This window comes from Meriones unguiculatus, chromosome 20 (assembly GCF_030254825.1).
Source record: "Meriones unguiculatus strain TT.TT164.6M chromosome 20, Bangor_MerUng_6.1, whole genome shotgun sequence".
Taxonomy (NCBI): Eukaryota; Metazoa; Chordata; class Mammalia; order Rodentia; family Muridae; genus Meriones; species Meriones unguiculatus.
This window is the reverse complement of record NC_083367.1, coordinates 68,953,210-68,971,488: the sequence shown is the minus strand read 5'-3', so window position 1 is coordinate 68,971,488 and position 18,279 is coordinate 68,953,210. Positions and strand designations below refer to the sequence as shown.

Sequence of the window (18,279 nt, the reverse complement as noted above, 5' to 3'; positions counted from 1 at the left end):
ACAGGAAGATGGCAGAGATTGGTAAGTGGTTCAAACATTCACTACCAAATCTTGGGGTCAAAATCCAGGCCCTGGGATAGCCTTAAAGAGAAGCAGCTTTAAGCTTGTGAGAACGAGAAGAATTTAGTGAGGCCACATATTAATTCCCATGCCTTATTTTCATTTTTGTTTCTGGGTTTAGTATCTGAAGTTTCTGGACCAGCTTTCAGAGAAAATGAAATTGGGCCACGTGGTTGCTGAACTTGGCTTTGACATGCGTCTGGACGTACTTTTAGCTCGCATAGAGCAGTTGGTCCACCTCGAATCCAGTGCTGTCATTGAAAACAAGACCATTGCTCGCAACTTACAGAGAAAGGTCAGCAGCACCGCACTGTATAGGACTGAGCAAAGAAACTTCTGGAGAGCCCAAGTGTTAAAATGGCCTCCTCCCGCCGCCGTGTGCAGCGGTGTGTTGAGGAAGTGTGTGATAAGAATCTGTCTTTAGAAGCTGAGTCTCCGGTCCACAGGCTGAGGTGGACCTATCACCAGGCCCCCTCGGCCTCTGAGTTGCCCACCCCTGTGGTAGTGTTTATTTCCATGGTCCAAAATAGTAACAAGAACCATTTGTCTGCGGTTCATGCAGAAGGTTGGGGGAGGGGAAGAGAAGGGGAGCCGAAGATGCAGGTGATGTCTTGTAAAGAGGATTCTGGAAGATGCTAGCTGACGTTATGTTTGTACCATGGCCACAATTCTCGTGGTCAAACCGGGTTGCAACAGAGACTTGCAGACACAGTCACTGAGCCCCATGGTTTCTGCTCCTCTGAGCGAGGAGGGAAGCCGGGAGCAACGAGCAATTCTGCGTGTACTAGTTCTTTTGAGCTAGAGGACACGGGGGAAGGGCTCGCTTTGCATCCAGTTGAAGGCAGAGTTAGAAATGGTTTGGAGCAAAGGAATGAGTGAACAGATAGAGGGGACGAAGCATAATTACGAGTTACACAGTTATCAGCCTCAGAGGGAGAAGGAGGGAGACGGTGTGTCCTTGTAGTACTTCTTGGAGAAACACTCAGTGTAGAGGTTGTACAGGTCACAGCTGGGTCCGAGGCCAGGCCGTGAGGCCAATCACACACTGCTCTGCTTCTTCATAAGACAGGAGTGACATAGGCATCGCAGGAAAGTGGAAAATTCGAACTCCTGTCTCACAGAATAAACTTTGTTCTCACTTAATCTCTGCCCCAGTTCACTGTGTCTGGAGGAATCTTTTTTTTTTTTTTTAAAGAGAAAACAGAAAACCTGATTACCATCAGGTATGTCGAATTGAGCCACAATTCTGTCTTCACTTCTTCTCAGAGAATTGATTTTCTATCTTAATACCCAAGGCTATCCATTCTTAAGGATTACATCACCATTAAAACTACCAGAGCACAGAATTTATCAGTAGACATTTGCATCAGAGAGCTATTGGACAAAAAGTGGTTCAAAAGGGGAGTTGGGGGCAGGCTGAGTTAGATCAATGGTCCTCCACTGAAGGAGAGGGTGAGTAGGAGAGAGGTCAGTGTGGTGGGCAGACTGCAGTTTCATTAAGATCGGAATTACTGTATACATACGTGAAAATTTCAAAGCATAATTAAGACTGTTATTCAAAAATGTTAAAAGGAAGTTGGCTATAGAAATGTCAGAAAGGTGTTTTTTAAGGCATGGCCCAGATGTGGACAGGACTTCTTGCCTGTCATAGATAGGCAAGAAAAGCAAAGTAGTTTTCGCTGAGTCCTTTCACCTTGTAACACTTAGGGGATAACTCGACAGTTCTTCTCAATAGCCCCGCCCAGTGTTTTTTTTTAAATTTTTTTTTAAATTTTTTTATTTTTATTTTTTTTTAATTTTATTTTTTTATCAGTTACATTTTATTAACTCTGTATCCCAGCCGTGTCCCGATCCCTCATTCCCTCCCAGTCCCTCCCTCCCTCCCTCATCTCCACCGTGCCCCTTTCCAAGTCCACTGATAGGGGGGGACGTCCTCCCCATTCATCTGATCCTGTTTTATCAGGTATCTTCAGGACTGGCTGCAAAGCCCTCCTCTGTGGCCTAACAGGACTGCTCCACCCTTCGGGGGTGGGGAGGCCAAAGAGCCAGTCATTGAGTTCCTGTTAAAAATAGTCCTTATTCCTCTCACTTTGGGAAATCAATTGGTTACTGAGCTACCACAGGCTACATCTGAGTGGAGGTTCTAGGTTATATCCATACATGGTCCTTGGTTGAATGTCAGTCTCAGAAAAGACCCTGTGCCCAGATATATTTGGTCCTTGTGGAGCTCCTATCCTCAATGTTTTCGACGAATGACGGAGCTGCCTGGATTTCGTATCTGCCCAGCCAAGTGATAGGCAGGGCCCAGGCGACTCTTTCCCCAAGTAGCCATTTTCTGCAAACCACTCTAATTCCCTTCATCAACTTGATCAGCAAGACCTTCCTCCCTGCTTGGTTGGAGGCGCTCATGGGCCTGGGCATGACACAAAGGGTTCAAAGAAGTGAAATCCTCAGGAGGTCTGTCTATGAGAGTGGAAGTTTGCAAACAAAGCTTCCTAAGAAGTCTCCTTCTGTAAGACTATCTCAACCTTCATCCCGGGAGCTACTCAGCCAAGTTCTAAGAGGGCTCAGATTATCTAGGGCAGGTTTTCACTATGATGTGGGTTTTAGAAAACATTGGTACAGGGATCACGGCCACTGAGTCTTGGAGAGGATTTTGTCTGTGTCTTATTATATTCTACTTATTCTGTTCTTGATAAGCCTATTTTATTCATCTTAAAAGTAATTTTACATTTTTATTATGAGGCACAGAATATTGGATGAAGCAGCTGTGGAGAACTGACTTCTTTTCACATTTTCTGGGGCTCTTTTGTCCCATACTTTGTAGCTACAGAATTAATTCTTGGAAAAAATACGAATAAAAAAATTCAATCAGGGAAAGGAACCGAGTGACCTTTTTTTGATGCTTTGCAAATGAGTCTCATTGAAGTACAGATAAAAATCGACATTATCTGAGTAATTCATTTATATTTACTGACTGTTCAATTATTATTTTTTTTTTAAAAAAATCTGCTTGTATCAAACCAGCTAAAGACTCAGAAAGAAAGACTGGAGAGCAAAGAAGTACACATGAACCTCCTTCGGCAGAAAATTGCCCAGCTGCAGCAGGAGAAACAGGCACGCTCAGCTTTGGCGGTGGAAAAGGATGAAGCCCATCTCGCCGTCAGGAAGCTGGAAAAGAAAGTGGAGAGGATGCAGAAGGAGCTGAGTGCTTGTCGGGAGCACAACGCTGAGCTCAAAGCCAAACTGGCGGACACCAGTGACCTCAAGGCAAGTGTGTGGCTCCTTCTCTGTGACTTTCTGTCCATGCACATCAAAGTGTACATAATCGACCGGCGTGGCTGTGCGTGCCCACGATCCCAGCACTTGAGAGGTAAAAGCAGGCAGATCAGGAGTCCAAAGCCACTCTTGGTTATAGTTCAAAGCCAGCTGGGATTACATGAGGCCCCACCTCAGATAAAACAGAAAAAAAATGGTGGGGCTGTAGAGATGGCTCAGTGTGTAAAAGTCTCATCCTGGAAGTGGTCTGACAAGTATCTGGGGCCTTTTCCTTCTCTCTGTATGAAATTCCTGGGGGAATTCGTATTTCTTTGGGGTCCATTTTTCCGGCAGTCTGATAGTCAGATCAAGAGACACAAGTATCTCTCTTTAGAATATCTTCATTTCCTGCAGGCCAGTAACAGAAGTCTTTGTTAGACAGGAATTTCTTTAGGAGGAAACAAGAAATTAGAAACTCTATTTACTGGGAATTAGAGTGCTGTCTTAGTTTGGGTTACTATTTCTCTAATGAAACAGGATGACCAGAAGCAAGTTGGGGAGGAAAGGCTTTCTTTGGTGTATAATTATCATCAAAGGAGGTCAGGACAGGAAGCTGGAGGCAGGAGCTGATGCAGAGGCCAGGAGGGCTGCTGCTTCCTGGCTTGGTCCTCCTGGTTTGCTCTGCCTGTTTTCTTATGGTACCCAGGACCACCAGCCCCGGGATGGTACCACCCAAAGTGTTCTGGGTCCTCTTCCATCAATCACCAATCAAGAGAATGCTCCACAGGCTTGCCTACAGCCAATCTTGTGAAAGTGTTTCTTAATTGAAGCGTCATCCTCTCTGATGACCCTAGCTTGTGTCAAGTTGACGTAAAACTGGCCAGTACAAAAACATACTGTAGAAAAAAAGTCCACATCAGGGGAGATAGACAGGTACTATTGTAGTTCATGACTGGCATACTTTAGTTGTGGATTTTTGCCTAGCCATTTCCTCTTGTTCAGGGGAGGTTTATCTCATTCATTCATTCATTCATTCATTCATTCCTTTGTTTATTTATTTAGCCTGTACTTGGGACATTATTTGGTTGGAAGACATCTACCCACATTAGCTAACACAATATGCTCTGAAGTAGGTTTGGAGTCTCAATTATAATTGTAGTGTCTCAGAGGCCTGGGGGTGCAGATTATGCATTTGGGGACATCCTGGACTTCGTAGTGGGAGTCTTTCTCTGCAAACTGAAACAAAAACAGACAGACAAACGAAAATGACCTATTTTCAATCTCACCTGCAAACCCCCTCCAGGAGACATCTAAACACCATTTACCAAATATCTAGACATTGTGTCCAAATTAAGTTGACATGTAACACTAACCACTGTAATTCCTTTTGATGGGTGAATAATCGTCCATTACATGGATGGACTACCTTCTGCTTGTCCACTTGGCGTCTAATGGCCATTCCAGGTGTTACTTCAGGGCTGTTACAAATACAGCTGCTATGAACATTTGTGTTCCAACTTTCATGTATATTCCCGTGTCTGTTGAAAACTAAAGTCTGAAAACCATGGCTCCAGGTGATCTTAATATTGCCTTGTAAGACCCATGTATTAAGAGTTCCCTTGAGTTCTAGACCAAGAAGAAACAAAACCCTTTCCAGACGAACTCTTCAAAAATTATCTTCATAGTTCATGGCAGCTCAGTGTTCAAGTGGGTTCCCTAGTAATGGGAACAGGGACTGTCTCTGACATGAATTGATTGGCCTGCTCTTTGTTCACCTACCCCTGATGGGGGAGCAGCCTTAGCAGGCCACAGAGGAAGGCAATGCAGCCACTCCTGATGAGACCTAACAGACTAGGATCAGATGGAGGGGGAGGAGGACTCCCCTATCAGTGTACTGGGGGAGAGCCATGGGTGGAGAAGAGGGACGGAGGATGGGATTGGAAGGGAAAGAGGGAGGGAGCTACAGAGGAGATACAAAGGAAATAAACTGTAATTAATAAAAATGAAATATTATATATAAAAATTATCTTCAAAAATAATATTAAAAATTATCTTGGCATACAATCCTAAGTATTATAGAAATATTTTTGAAAGACCAAGCTATTTTTGTATAGATTTTCCTTCTTGTGTTAAATTTAGAATAATTTATGATATTTCTTACTTAAGACACTTAAGACTACATAGATTTGTTAATTGCATTACATTTTTACCATTACAAAACCAAAATCAATTTAGAAATCAAAAGATTAAAACTCATACTAGAAAATTAATGATATTAAGACTGATGACGTAATTTCACTAAGATCACCATAAACAAGAATGTGTGGTGCCATTTCCGAGTTTGTCCTGCCTGTGGCTTTTCCCTACATGATGGAGTATGTTCTACCACGTTTCATTTTCCTAGTGTGAAACCCTAGTGTATACACGGTGATATAATTTGGCCTTCAGTTTGCATGGGCGTATGATTCAGTTTGCATGGGCGTATGATTTATGCATAGACCCTACCTTTGTTCTTTTCTCACTGGCCTGGTATTATTAATGTAGTGTTACCATCGGACACAAATATCACCTTATAAACAAATGCAGGCACGGAAGTCTTGTGGCAGAATTCTAGAGGAGGTGGGAGAGGTTTTGTGTAACTCCTCCCTGGCCAGACACTCCCTGCCCCAGCAAAGGGATATGGAGTTCTGTGGAAGGTATAGACACTCCCCATAATGTTGGTAGCTCTCACAGGAAGGACGTTACTTTTTCACGGAAAAGAACCAGGAATCAGGGAGGGTAACTCGGTGGTAGTGTGCTTGGCCCTCAGGGAAAATCCTCAGCACTGTGTGTGTGTGTGTGTGTGTGTGTTTATATGTTTATATGTGTGTAAGGGAGTAGACATGCCAAATTTAGAAACACCGTTTGATGGTCATCAGAAGCCTGTCGTATTCTGATTTCAACTTGAGCAGCCTAGCCAATGCTTTCATCCTCTTTCTTCCCCAGAGCTAACTCTTAGCCTTACTCAACTCTTGGGGGTTCCAGCCTCATTCTCGGGACCAGCCGGGAGGAAGTCCTGATAGACACCCTGCTGCCTACTTTCTGGGAATGATTCAGCAGCTCATTGTCTCCACTGGCCAGAACTGAGTCTCTTGACTTTGTTTGAAAGAGGTCAGCCTGTGGAATAGGTCTTAATTCTGGCTAGTGAGAAAGAAAGAAAGATTAGCTAGCTGGTGGAGAGCTCTAGCTGTCAGGCTGTAGCATGTGGCCCAACCCTGGTAGGAGCTTTGGCTCCAAGTCAGCTCTAAAACCCCAGGGGAGAGGGTCTTCTCTGTGGTCTCCCAAGAAAACACTAGAGCAGACAGTAGCCTTCAGCCACAGGCAAAGCTGTTTTTTCTCTTTCTGACTTCCTCTATATTCCCCCACGGAAGCTGCTCCCAGCACGCTCCATCCTCAGGGAGGTGGGGCATAGCCCTTGCCCCTCTTCCCTGAGGTCAGCGCTGTTCTGTAGTGGCCCAGGCCTCCTGGCTTGCTTTTTTCACTGTGCACAGTGCACAGGGCTGGGAAGGTAGAGTGCTTGCTTCTTGGGGTGAGGGTCACTGTGCTGCCAGCTCCCAGAATGTGGGGCTGCAGGGGACAAGGAGGGACCTCAGAGCTGAACATCTTCCTGTGAACACAGTGTTCTGGCCAGTAAGACTCCAGAACAGTGGTTCTCAACCGGTGGGTCAGGACCCCCAGGCAGGGGCAAACCTTGTCCCCTAACACCATAGGGAAACACAGATATTTATACTAGGATTTGTAACAGTAGCAAAGTTCCAGTCAGGAAGTAGCAGCAGAAATAATGTTCTGGTTGGGGCCATCGCACGTGAGGCACTGTATGAAAGGGCTGCCACTGTGGGAAAGTTGAGGCTGGCTGCTCCATTTCATGCAGAGACCCACGCGCTCTGTTTGCCACCTGTCGGGTTTTTAGTGCACTCTTTAACAACTGCAGCTGGAGACTTGGATCCCAGCTAGGGTCAGCCAGCGCTTAAGCCTTCAGATTTAATCACCTCTTCCCTCCAGGCCTTTGAGCCTTCTGTATGAGAGAGCATTGCCCCCAGGATTGCACAGTGATGGCACAGAGCGTTTACCCTGGGCGGCACCCCGGGAACCTTTCCTGGCCTGGCTGGACTCTCCATGGTACATCAGTCTTGTTAATGGCCAGTTCTGTCCAGCTCGAGGAAAATTAGAGGCCATTTGCTTGCTTGCTGACCCCTGGGCTGGTCTGAGAAGTTCCCTCAGGGGGATTAGGAAACCCAACATCATTCTGCCCCACTCCCAGGAATCTGCTTGGATTGACTTTGGATTCTCCCCCCATTCCTGCTGGCCTCCAGCTCTGTCCTGGTGTCTCTACTTGGCACTTCCTTCCTTGCCTCCTGTCTCCTGACAAGAATCCAAACAGGCCTCAGCGTAGGGAACCAGTGCCGTCCTGAGTGAATATGTGTGGTTGACATGAACACAGCCATCTTAAGGACCCTAAAGCCTCCGCCCACGGCAGTGGTAAAGCCTTCCCCGGTGAAGCTGGGAAAGATGGGAGAGCCTTTCTGTGGTCAGAGTGCAAACGTTTGGACAGCACAGAAGATGTTCACGGTAGCTTTCTCTCCCTGGATGTTTATGTCTGAAGACTGGTCCCCTACAGAGCCCGCTCCTGCTGAGGTTACCTCTGCATCTGCCTCCTTACTCAGTGGTGTGTAATAATCACACCTTGTTTATCTGATTGTGACAGCCCAGGCCCACGTTCAGCTGTAAGAAACAGCCTCACCTCTCTCTTCAACTCTATGTAATAATCATGCTGAGCTTCCGGGTGCTGCGGCTTCTCCATTTGAGAGTCCAGACTGCTCCATGTACACACTGGCCCATGTGTCTGTCATTTCTTCACTCTCTGGCTGTCCCCTAAGCTCTGCAGGGACATGGCATCTCTGGTTTGATAAAGCCTGTGGTTATTCAGAGTCTGCTCCTCTTTCTTCTCCTCAGGACTGTCTACCCCTCACTTCTAGTCTCTAAGCTGTGACCCGTCACCTCTGGTAGACATTTTAGCATGTTTTCTCAATCTGAATGGAAAGCTGAAGGGGGGGGGCTTTTTGTAACTTTAATGGGCCACACCTCAGGAATTCCCCAAGTTTCTTTCTTTCTTTTTTTTTTAAGAATGAAGACATTCTCTCTACAGTGGAGTCAGGATTTACCATCGAGACACACTGAATTTGACCAGAGATCAGTTTCTGAACGTGACTCTGACAATGTGGGAGCCATGAGTCCTCACCACAGTCCTGCAGATCTGTGCGTTCCCGTCTTAATACCTGCGCCGCTGTTCCCCTCATCCCATTTTCTGTGCTGCCCTCACCCTAGTGGCTGGTATTTTATTTTCAGAATATTCCAAGAGCCGCAGACAGTGTTCTTGTGACGTCCAGACTGGTTCACAGCTGCGCTCGGAGCCCCGAGACAGTTGGTCTCACCCCACAGAACTGGTTCAGTGGCTCTGAGGTCAAGCATGCCTGTCATTGGCCTCTCGCTCTCCAGAAAAATACCAGACTTTGATTGTCATAACAGTATGCACAAACTGGGTGGCTTATAAACAATAGAAATGTGGGTCTCAGAGTCCTAGAGACTGGGAGGCCCAAGGTCAAGGTGCCAGCAGATCTGATGTCTGCGCAATCTTGCTTCCTGCTTCATAGAAGACTCCTCTTGGCTGTGTCCTCACCTGGTGTCATGGGTCAGGAAAGCTCCACCTGTTGATCAGGGCACACAGTGCCTTGTTTCTGTTTGCTATGAGGGCATCTTCGTTACTGTTCTACTGAGGTGAAAAGGCACTGTGACAAGGCGATTCTGAAAAAGCAAAGCATTTAATCGGGGGCTTGCTTACAGTTTCAGAGACATTGTCACTATCATCATGGTGGGGAGCATGGCGGCAGACTGCTGTGGGAGCAGTTTCTGAGATCTTTACATACGCATCCAGAGAGAGAGAGAGAGAGAGAGAGAGAGAGAGAGAGAGAGAGAGAGAATCTGGACCTGATTGAGCTTTTGAAACCTCAGAGCTTACCTTTAGGGATACTCCTCGACAAGGCCACACCTCCTAATCCTTCCAATCCTATCTAAGACTTTCATGCCGTGGTGACGAAGCATTGAAATATATGAGCCCATGGGGCCACCCTTATTGAAACCACCCCAGGTATCTATTTCTCTTGAACCGCAGCCTGTTTACCTCTTAAAGGCCCCACTCTATCACGGTATCGCCTTGGGGGTGAAGGTATAGGAAGTTTGGCGGGCACAGGCATCCAGACCACAGCAAAAGCAGTTGGCTTTTGGAAGGCTGCGGCACTGGTTTTGACTTTATGAGTGAAGCAGCAGGCACTTGGTGCAGACTCCCGTGATCTAGACAGCAGGGTTAGTCTGACTGTCATGCTAGACTTTCATGCGTACCTCAAATCATCATGTTTCCTCCAGATCACGTCTTAGAATAGTTTCTAGCCTTCCTCTTGTTTTCTGATGAGATACGGAGGACCTTAGGTCAGGCCACCTCATGCCACCCACCAGCCGCCCAGTCACAGTGAAGACGCGTCCTAAAGCTAGCACCCAAGAATACGCCATCCCCTGACTGCAGCCTCCACCCGTGGTCCAAATTTATTAATGTCTCTCTTCACTTTCAGTCAGCATTCTGATCTGCAGATCAATTTAGTCCTTCCTGACAGTCACCTCTTCACCCCAGGTATCAGCTTCCTCGTCTCTGAGCTAGAACACCTGATGGAAGCAGCTTGAAGGGGAGAAGCCTTTGCTCATGGCTTCAGAGGTTTAGTTGGCAGTTAGTTCGCTCTGTGTGCGTCTGTAGAACCCTGTGCTGCTGGGAGCTTGGGAAAGACTTGCTGAGGAGCTTCTTCACCTCACGGTGGACACAGAGCAGACACTGAAGAGGGAGCTGAGGAAGATGCTTAACTTTGAAAAGCACACCAACCAGTTTCCTGCATCACTTAATGTCTAGGACCTTCCAAAACACTGCCACTGTCTCAGAATATGCATTTCTGTGTTTTCTGTAATTATATTTACAGGCTTATCCAGACCGTACCTGATTTCAAAATATTTTTAGCATACTCAAAGAAACTCCGCATCCATAACTTTAAGTTATAATGCCCCATTCTTTCTTCCCACTAGCCTCACATCTTACCTTTTCCTTTCATAAGAAGATACTTATATGGTTTTCGGGCAATTGGCTTCATTCTTTTGGTACGATGTTTTTAGTGTTCATTCATGCTATAGTAGGTCGTAGCACTTCATTCTTGTTTATTGCTCTTTGAGTGGCTACACTATGTTTTCCCCAAAATTCAGTTGATGGACATTTGGGTGGACATTGGGTTGCCACTATGAGCAGTGCTTCTATGAACTCTGTGTACAGCTTCTTGTGTGGTTTTACTTCTCTTGATGGGTCAGATACTCAGCATTTCAAACTGCCCTCTGTATTAGTTGAACCATCTTGTATTCCATCCAGCAGTATGTGAGTGTTTCGACTCTCTAATTTTCTGCTAACTTTTGTAATCATCTTATTTTTTTGTAACCGCTGTAGTAGTTATCGTCTTGTAGCTTGTTTGTATTTATTTACTTGGATTTCTTTTTGAGCTAAGCTCTTTTGCAGTCCAGACTGACCTGAACTCACTGTGTGGACAAGGCTGGCCCTGAATTCCTTATCTTACCGTGTCCACTTCTCAAATGCTGGGATTAAAAGTATGCATCACTGTCCTGATTTCATATTTGTTGCTGTGATAAAATATCCCAACTAAAAGCAATTTAGAGGATAAAGGGTTAAATTTAACCCACAATTCCAAGTTACAGTCCATCATTGCAGTGATGTCACTGCGGCCTGAGTTTGAAGCATCTAGTTCTATCATAGCTGCCGTCAACAGCAGAGAGGAATGAATGCATGTTTACTTACTTGCTTGCTCATGTTCAGCTCTATTGCTCTGCCTAGATCACAGTACCTCCCATGCTGGGCCGGGCCTTTCCGCCTCAGTTAATGCCTAGATCACAGTACCTCCCATGCTGGGCCTTTCCGCCTCAGTTAATGCCTAGATCACAGTACCTCCCATGCTGGGCTGGGCCTTTCCGCCTCAGTTAATACCTAGATCACAGTACCTCCCATGCTGGGCTGGGCCTTTCCGCCTCAGTTAATGCCTAGATCACAGTACCTCCCATGCTGGGTTGGGCCTTTCCGCCTCAGTTAATGCCTAGATCACAGTACCTCCCATGCTGGGCCTTTCCGCCTCAGTTAAGGCAGTCGAGATATTCTTGTGTACATGTGCTCACAGGGAATCTGATTTTAGGTAATTCTCCATTGAAATTCTTTTCCTAGGTGACTCTCTGTCGTGTCAAGTCAACCCACCAGCCATCACAGCCGCCATGCCTGGCTTGTGTTTATTTTTAATGGTCATTTAAAACCATTTGCAGTTACAAAACTATTTCAGATTCCTTACTGTTGCCATGAAAGAACATGTCATAAACTCCTAGCTGTTCCTGGGTGTGTACCACAGCGCTGAGTGAATCCAGAGGCTGTAAAAGCTTCACTGCCACTCATTCCTAGCACTTTTTCATTGCCCCAAACTGAAAGTCTGTGCCTGCCACACGATGACTCCCATTTTGTCCTTTCTCCAGCCCCGGGTCATATGAGTTAGCATGTTCCATGTTTCTCAGGTGGGTAGAATGTTGTCAAAATTCCTCTGTGTCTAGCTTACTTCGCTCAAGATGCTTGTAGTCCACCCATATTGTGGTTCACGTCTGCAGACTCCAGAGTTTCGGAGCCATGGAAGAATGGCAAAGCCTCCCTTTGGTCCGAGTGTGGCTGTTGGCTGTGTGTGGAAAATGCCCACCACAGCTCTTTCTCTTGATTTTTACAGCCTGAACAGCTCTTCAACAGAGACCGCTCCTACCAAGATTAGCCAAACCTGTCTCTTTGATCCACTTGTATACCATACTCCCGCCTGCCTATTTAGCTGTATGAAATAACCCACTTTCTTGTCCAGCTGTTTGCACTAGGCCTGCTTCTCTGTTCATTCTATAGAATGAGAATGCTTAGCTTCTGGGGAACCGTGGTTTCTCCAGCAGATAGAATAGACCACCTGATCCCAGCTTGTCTGCCTGTCTGTCTGTCTTCATTCCCTCACTTGCCCCGTCAGGTCAGGTCTGTCCCTGATCTGTGCTGGACACAGCAGTTGTTTGCTTCAGTTCTTTTGTAAGCAGCTATGGTGTGATCTTAAATAAACTCAGAGGGACAACACACTTGTTATGCCAGGAGCTCTGTCAGGGCTTTAAGGTCCTGGGCTGTGTCTCCAGCTGGGACCATGTTTACCCTTTGTCAGCATAGGCTGTGGTGACATTTTTCATTGCCTCAAGCTCGTGTCTAGAGATTCTCTTGAGTGACCATTGATGGAGAGCCCCCTCACAGCAATGAGGGAGACTTGCTGAGAGGCTCCCGTGTGACACCATTAGAAGACCTGGCATTCTGCCACTGCTGTTGTTTATCTGCAGGGCACAGGGGCACAGTGGGTAGCAGGCGGCGTCCAGCTTGCTCACGGGCTCTAGCTTAGCGACCTCACTCCAGAGCCATGCTGTCTGCAATTTTATTGGCTTGACTTCCCAAAGAAGAACTGTACTATATCATTTATAAGCCATGATGACTGAAGTCATGCTCATCTAGCTTACGCTGTCTTGCAAGGCATTTGTAGCTGCCTGGTATGAAATACATCTTTTTTTTTTTTTTTTTTTTTTTTGAGACAGGGTTTCTCTGTGTAGTCTTGGCTGTCCTGGACTTGCTTTGTAGACCAGGCTGGCCTCAAACTCACAGAGATCTGCCTGCCGTGGCTTCTCAGAATGCTGGGATTACAGGCTGAAGTAATTTTTTATTCACAAAAAAGTTAAGTGAGTCTCACTGACTTCCCAGCTCTCTGTACACAGTTCTCCTAAGGAAGTACAAGGGAAATGACCGCCAGTCTCTTGACTTCGTAGATTAAAACTTTGGAGCAGACCAAAGCCATTGAAGACTTAAACAAATCCCGAGACGAGTTGGAGAAAATGAAGGAGCAAGTGGAGAAAAAGCTTATGTCGGTCAAGTCAGAGCTGGATAATACTGAGGAGGAGGCTAAGGCATACAAGGAAAGGGCCAGGGCCATGATCGAGGTGGCAGTCTTCGAACTGAATACCATGAGGAAGTCTCTGGATGAAGCCGAGCGGAGGGAACAGCAGGTATGTGGAATTTTCCTCAGGACTTTTTGACACGCCAATAATCATCATGAGTCTCTCAGCCAAGGACAGCTGTTCATACTTCCACGGCATAGATTATAAGAAAGAAAAAAAATTAATGTTCTTATCAAGGCAATAGAAAGCCAGTGTGGGCCCAGCTTCTGGTGGTGATGAGATGTTTTAAACTGTGTTTGATAATTGCCTCTGGAGATTGCCTCATCGCATTTAATGTTAAGCAGGGCTTGGAAGCCAGAGAGAAGCTTTATCTCCCACAGAGATCGGCTGCAGGAAACAGCCTCCAATCTCACGCAGTGGCACCCAGACTTCATGGTTGACCAAGCGCAGATGTAAGCCATAAAGGAAGTCCGAGTTGACTGGCTGGTTGCGGGGAGGAGAGTTTTATCTCCTGAGCACATCAGGTCAAACATAAAGAACTCTGTCCCGGGCAGTCTGACCTCTTCTGCCGTAGCGTGTCACTTTCTGAAGCTGAAAAGGGCAGAGAATGGACTCTGGTTTTAGGATTTTTTTTCCCCACTCTGCTTTGGCTCATGTGTCAGGCAGAGCTGGGAAGAGCCAAATTCTAAGAGCAAGTGGTTCTCAGGAAGAAAACATCCCAGGAATTGTGAGTGTTGGCCGGATTCAAGAGGGCGGGAAAGTCTGAGGGAAGATGAGGCTGGTACCTTATTCTATAGAGGTGCCTTAAGGAAGTGTGGGAATCGGGGCAGCTCATAGAAGGGCAGTTACTTCCCTTAGATCTACAGGCTGGAGAGTCAAGGTGTCAGCAGATGGGGTCTCAGGTTTATAAAGGGTATCTTCTGGAATCCTCAAATGGCAAAAGCTCTGGGACTCAGTGATAGGGAGACTCTACTCCCATGATCTCATTCAAGCCCAACTAACTCACAGAGCCGGTGGAGCCATCCCACCGAGGAGGAGGTTTCAGTGTTCACTCTGGGTGTGGGATATGCAAATCTCCCATGCTGGACCGTTGATGGTAAGGAAGGTGGGGATACATGAGTATGAGCCTGGCATGCTTGGCTGGTGTTCTGATGGCACTCCACCTGCAGACTGGATCCCGTCTTTTCTGCATTGGAAGGTCTTTAGTGAAGTTTGTTTTTCCTGTGTTAGCCTAGGGCCACAGAAACCACCTTCAGAGAACGTGAAGTGACACAGCCCCATTCTAACCACTGTCCCTGGCTTCTACATCCCCACTTCTTGATGGGCATCCAACAGTCTCAGATCAGCCGGTGATGGCACTGTACATTGAAGCAGCAGTCCTTGCAGGGTGGTTTAGGAAGGATGGAGAAGCCCGCCTTGTTTTCATCAACTCGTTCTGTCTTTTGATAGCCCCACACAGAAATGGTTATCACTCATTGACAGGCTCACACCAACATTTGTAGAGCACCCTTTCAGCCCCAGAGCATGTCTCCAGCTGTCATTTCACTTGTCGAGGATTTCAGGACAGACTTAGTGAGGTCAGGTCTGATGGATGATTTCCGAGGGTTCTTGACTCAGAGGAGATTATGAAATTGCTGAAGCTTGGGGAACCTGCAAGGATTTATGGAAGTTACTTAGCAGGCAGGCCTAGTCACCCAGGCTAGACTGAGTAATCTGCCTCCCTCATGCAGATTGGGGTTTTCCTCTTTGCTCTTGTTGTTGCTTTGAGCGGCAACAGTGGTGTATTTTCTTTTCCAGCTAACGTGTGTCTGCTTGCTGTTGCAGCTGGTGGACTTCCGGGAGGCGGTTTCCAGTTTGCTGGGCTTGAACACGACCTCTCTCGTGATTCCTGACTGTGACATCATCAAATGTCTAGAAAGACTGATCCACCACCATCACTTTGTTCCCTGTGCCTGCCTCACAGATGTGAGTGCTGAGCAAGGCTCACAGTGCCATCCAGAACTTCTGCACTGAGGGAGGAACCGAGAGACAGGGTATAATCCTCAAGTTGGGTAGTTTACAGATTCCTAGTATTTTTGAAATCTGACTGGAGTGTGACTGTTATAATATTATGATGACTTAGTGAGAGTAGATCACGGGCAAAGAAGGTTTCCTTAAGGGCCATGGCAAAGGCCGGAGAGATGGCTCAGCAGGTAAAGGCGCTTGCTACCAAGCCTGACAACCCGAGTTCAGTTCCTGGGACTTCCATGGCAGAAGGAGAGAGCTGACTTCTGCAAGCTGCCCTCTGCCTACTACGCAGGCTGTTACCTAAGTGTACACACACACATACATACACACACTGTTCCTCTCTCACACACACATACACACACTCACTCTCTTACCCACAAAAGAAATCAATGTAAAAAAGGTGCCAGTCCCAGAGGAATACTAAGCACTAAAACTATCTGTACTTGGTTAGTTAGCACATCGAGACCCACGGGAATCCCCTGGGTCATGCCTGCATTGGCACCGATGAGCACACAGTGCAGAACGGCCAAGCTGGAACGTTACTGGCAACTTTAAAGCTCAAGATAATCATGTGAAGAAGTTTTCTGAAAAATGTTATTTAAAGTTACATTTGTGTGTTTGTGTGTGCGCAGGTGCCAACAAAGCCCACAAGAGGTAGTCAGGGCCCTTGGAACTGGAGTTACAGGCAGTGTAAAGCACTTGATGTGAGACTTGTTGGGTGCTGGGAGCTGAACTCGGTCCTCTGCAAGAGCAGCAAGTGCTGTTAACCACTGAGCCATCTGTCCAGCCCACAGAAAACCTTCTCTCTCTCCATGTACATAAAATCTGACACATAATAATTGTGCCTGTTTATAGATTTCTGGGTGACATTCCAATCCATGCAGACAAAGTGTAGCCATGAGATCAGGGTAACATGGTGAAGTCTGAGCACATTTATTTACACGCTTTCCAGGGCCCAGAGACAGTTGTGCTAACACGTGTTCTACATGGTTAGTGTGGGAGCCAGGATGTACGAGGCAGAGGCTGTGCTTCTTAGAGCTCAGCCTCAGATTCTCCGCAGTTTTGAGGCTACGAGGATTCCCTGGCAAAAAGGAAGGAAGGCTAGCCTGCAGTCCAGTCAGGACAAGTCTAAAGGTGACAGAGTTTAAAAAGTGACTTAGTTGAAAGCTCTGACAGGTCTGAGATGATAAAAACGTGCCTGCTTTTACTAACACTCCCAGGTCACTCTAAGTGCTGGCTTTGAAAGTTTGGACAGGGCTAACTTCAGTTCTTTACATTTAAAGTGTCTTGTATGAGCCCAGTCTGACAGGTGAATAAATCCTCTTCAATTTTATTCGCAGCACACCAAATACGCTTAACAGCACTTTTCATGCCTGAGTTTATTACAGAGTAGTCTCTCCCTTCTTTCAAAATTTCTGTTGGACAAATATGTTTCAGAAAACTATATTCTTAGCACCACTGAGAGCATTTTCTGTTGGACAGTTTATCTGATTTTACATATATGAAATACAGTATAGAAGGCCCTGGAGGGGACAAGAAGGCCAACAGAGTCAACCCAATTAGACCTGTGGGGCCTCCCAGAGATGGAAGCACAAACCAAGGACCATAAATGGACTGGACCTAGGCCCCCTACACATATGTGACTAATGGGCAGCTTATTCTTCATGTGGGTTCCCTAGTAAGTTGAGCAGGTGCTGTCTATGACATGGACTCTGTTGTCTGCGTTTCAATCACTTCCTTCTAATGGGGCTGCCTTGCCTGGCCTCAGTGGATGAGGACGAGCTCAGTCCTGATGTGACTTGATGTGCTGGGGTGGGTTGGGGGGCTTCCCTTTTTCTGAGGAGGGGGGAGGGTAATAGAAGGAAGAAGGTGGGAGGGTGGGACTGGGAGGAGAGGAGGGAGGGGGCTACAATCAGGATGTAAAATGAATATATAAATTTAAAAAAATAAACATTTCTAAATTGTCCCTGATTTTTGTGTGTATGTGTGTGAGAGAGCTTTAGCTAGAGCTATAGCTAGAGAGAGGTGTGCACAAGTCTATGCAAATTCTTGTGCCTTTGTGTACGCATGAGAAGGTCAGACAAGGACATCAGGTATGTTCTCTATGATTTTCCACTTTATTTCCTTGAGGTAGAGTCTCTCAACAAGCCTGGAGCTAGGCTGGCAGCAACCACGCTCTGCCATCCTCCTGTCTCTGCAGGAGGGGCTACAACCATTTGCTCAGTCATACTCAGCCTTTGAGTGATCCAGCTGGGATTTCAACTGAGGTTGTCAGGCTTGCATGGAGTCATCTATCTAGCCACAGCTTGTACTTTTATGTGTCTTATTAAACAAACAAGCCCATAAATAAACCAACAATCCCAGTGCCTCACAACACTGAAGAGAAGATGAGAAATGTACAACCAACTGTTAAGCCACAGCCACAAACAAGGCACAAGCTGAGTCAAGACAACAGGAGAGCGTGCAGACCTAGCCATCAGTTAGGCTGCAAATAAGATTAGATACTGATTTGAATGGTTTAAAAAAAAAAAAAGCACGAAAATATTCTTTCAAAAGCAGAGTGAATGGCCCACCCAATATATTTTAAAGATACACTGCTTCCTTTAGGCCTGGTGGCACACTCTTGGAATCTCAGTTCTCAGAGCCAAGAGGGTTGCTCGAAGGTTGAAGCCGCTCTGGGCCACATAGTGAGTTTCAGGCCAGCCTGGGCTACATATTGAAACTGTTTCAAACCAAACAACCAGCGGACCAACTATCCAACCAGCCAGGCCTCCTGCAGCCCTGCCAGGTTAGCTTTACCTCCTCTGCTAGACTGTCATCGAT

The 18,279-nt window shown here is 46.4% G+C and overlaps 1 protein-coding gene across 2 annotated transcripts in view; it reads left to right on the top strand.

The window, feature by feature from the left end:
- The window catches only part of Ccdc170 (coiled-coil domain containing 170), a 73,588-nt gene extending 56,166 nt beyond the window's left edge, over window positions 1-17,422 (top strand). Inside the window, exons 8-11 of one of the 2 annotated variants that reach the window (XM_021644475.2) lie at window positions 182-355; window positions 3,088-3,330; window positions 13,321-13,557; window positions 15,274-17,422. In XM_021644475.2, the coding sequence (XP_021500150.2) occupies window positions 182-355; window positions 3,088-3,330; window positions 13,321-13,557; window positions 15,274-15,462 (843 nt within the window). In that variant the 3' untranslated portion in view covers window positions 15,463-17,422. The remainder of the gene's footprint in view (window positions 1-181; window positions 356-3,087; window positions 3,331-13,320; window positions 13,558-15,273) is intronic. The other variant, XM_060373203.1, reaches the window with a different exon arrangement.
- The last annotated feature ends 857 nt before the right edge of the window (window positions 17,423-18,279 follow it).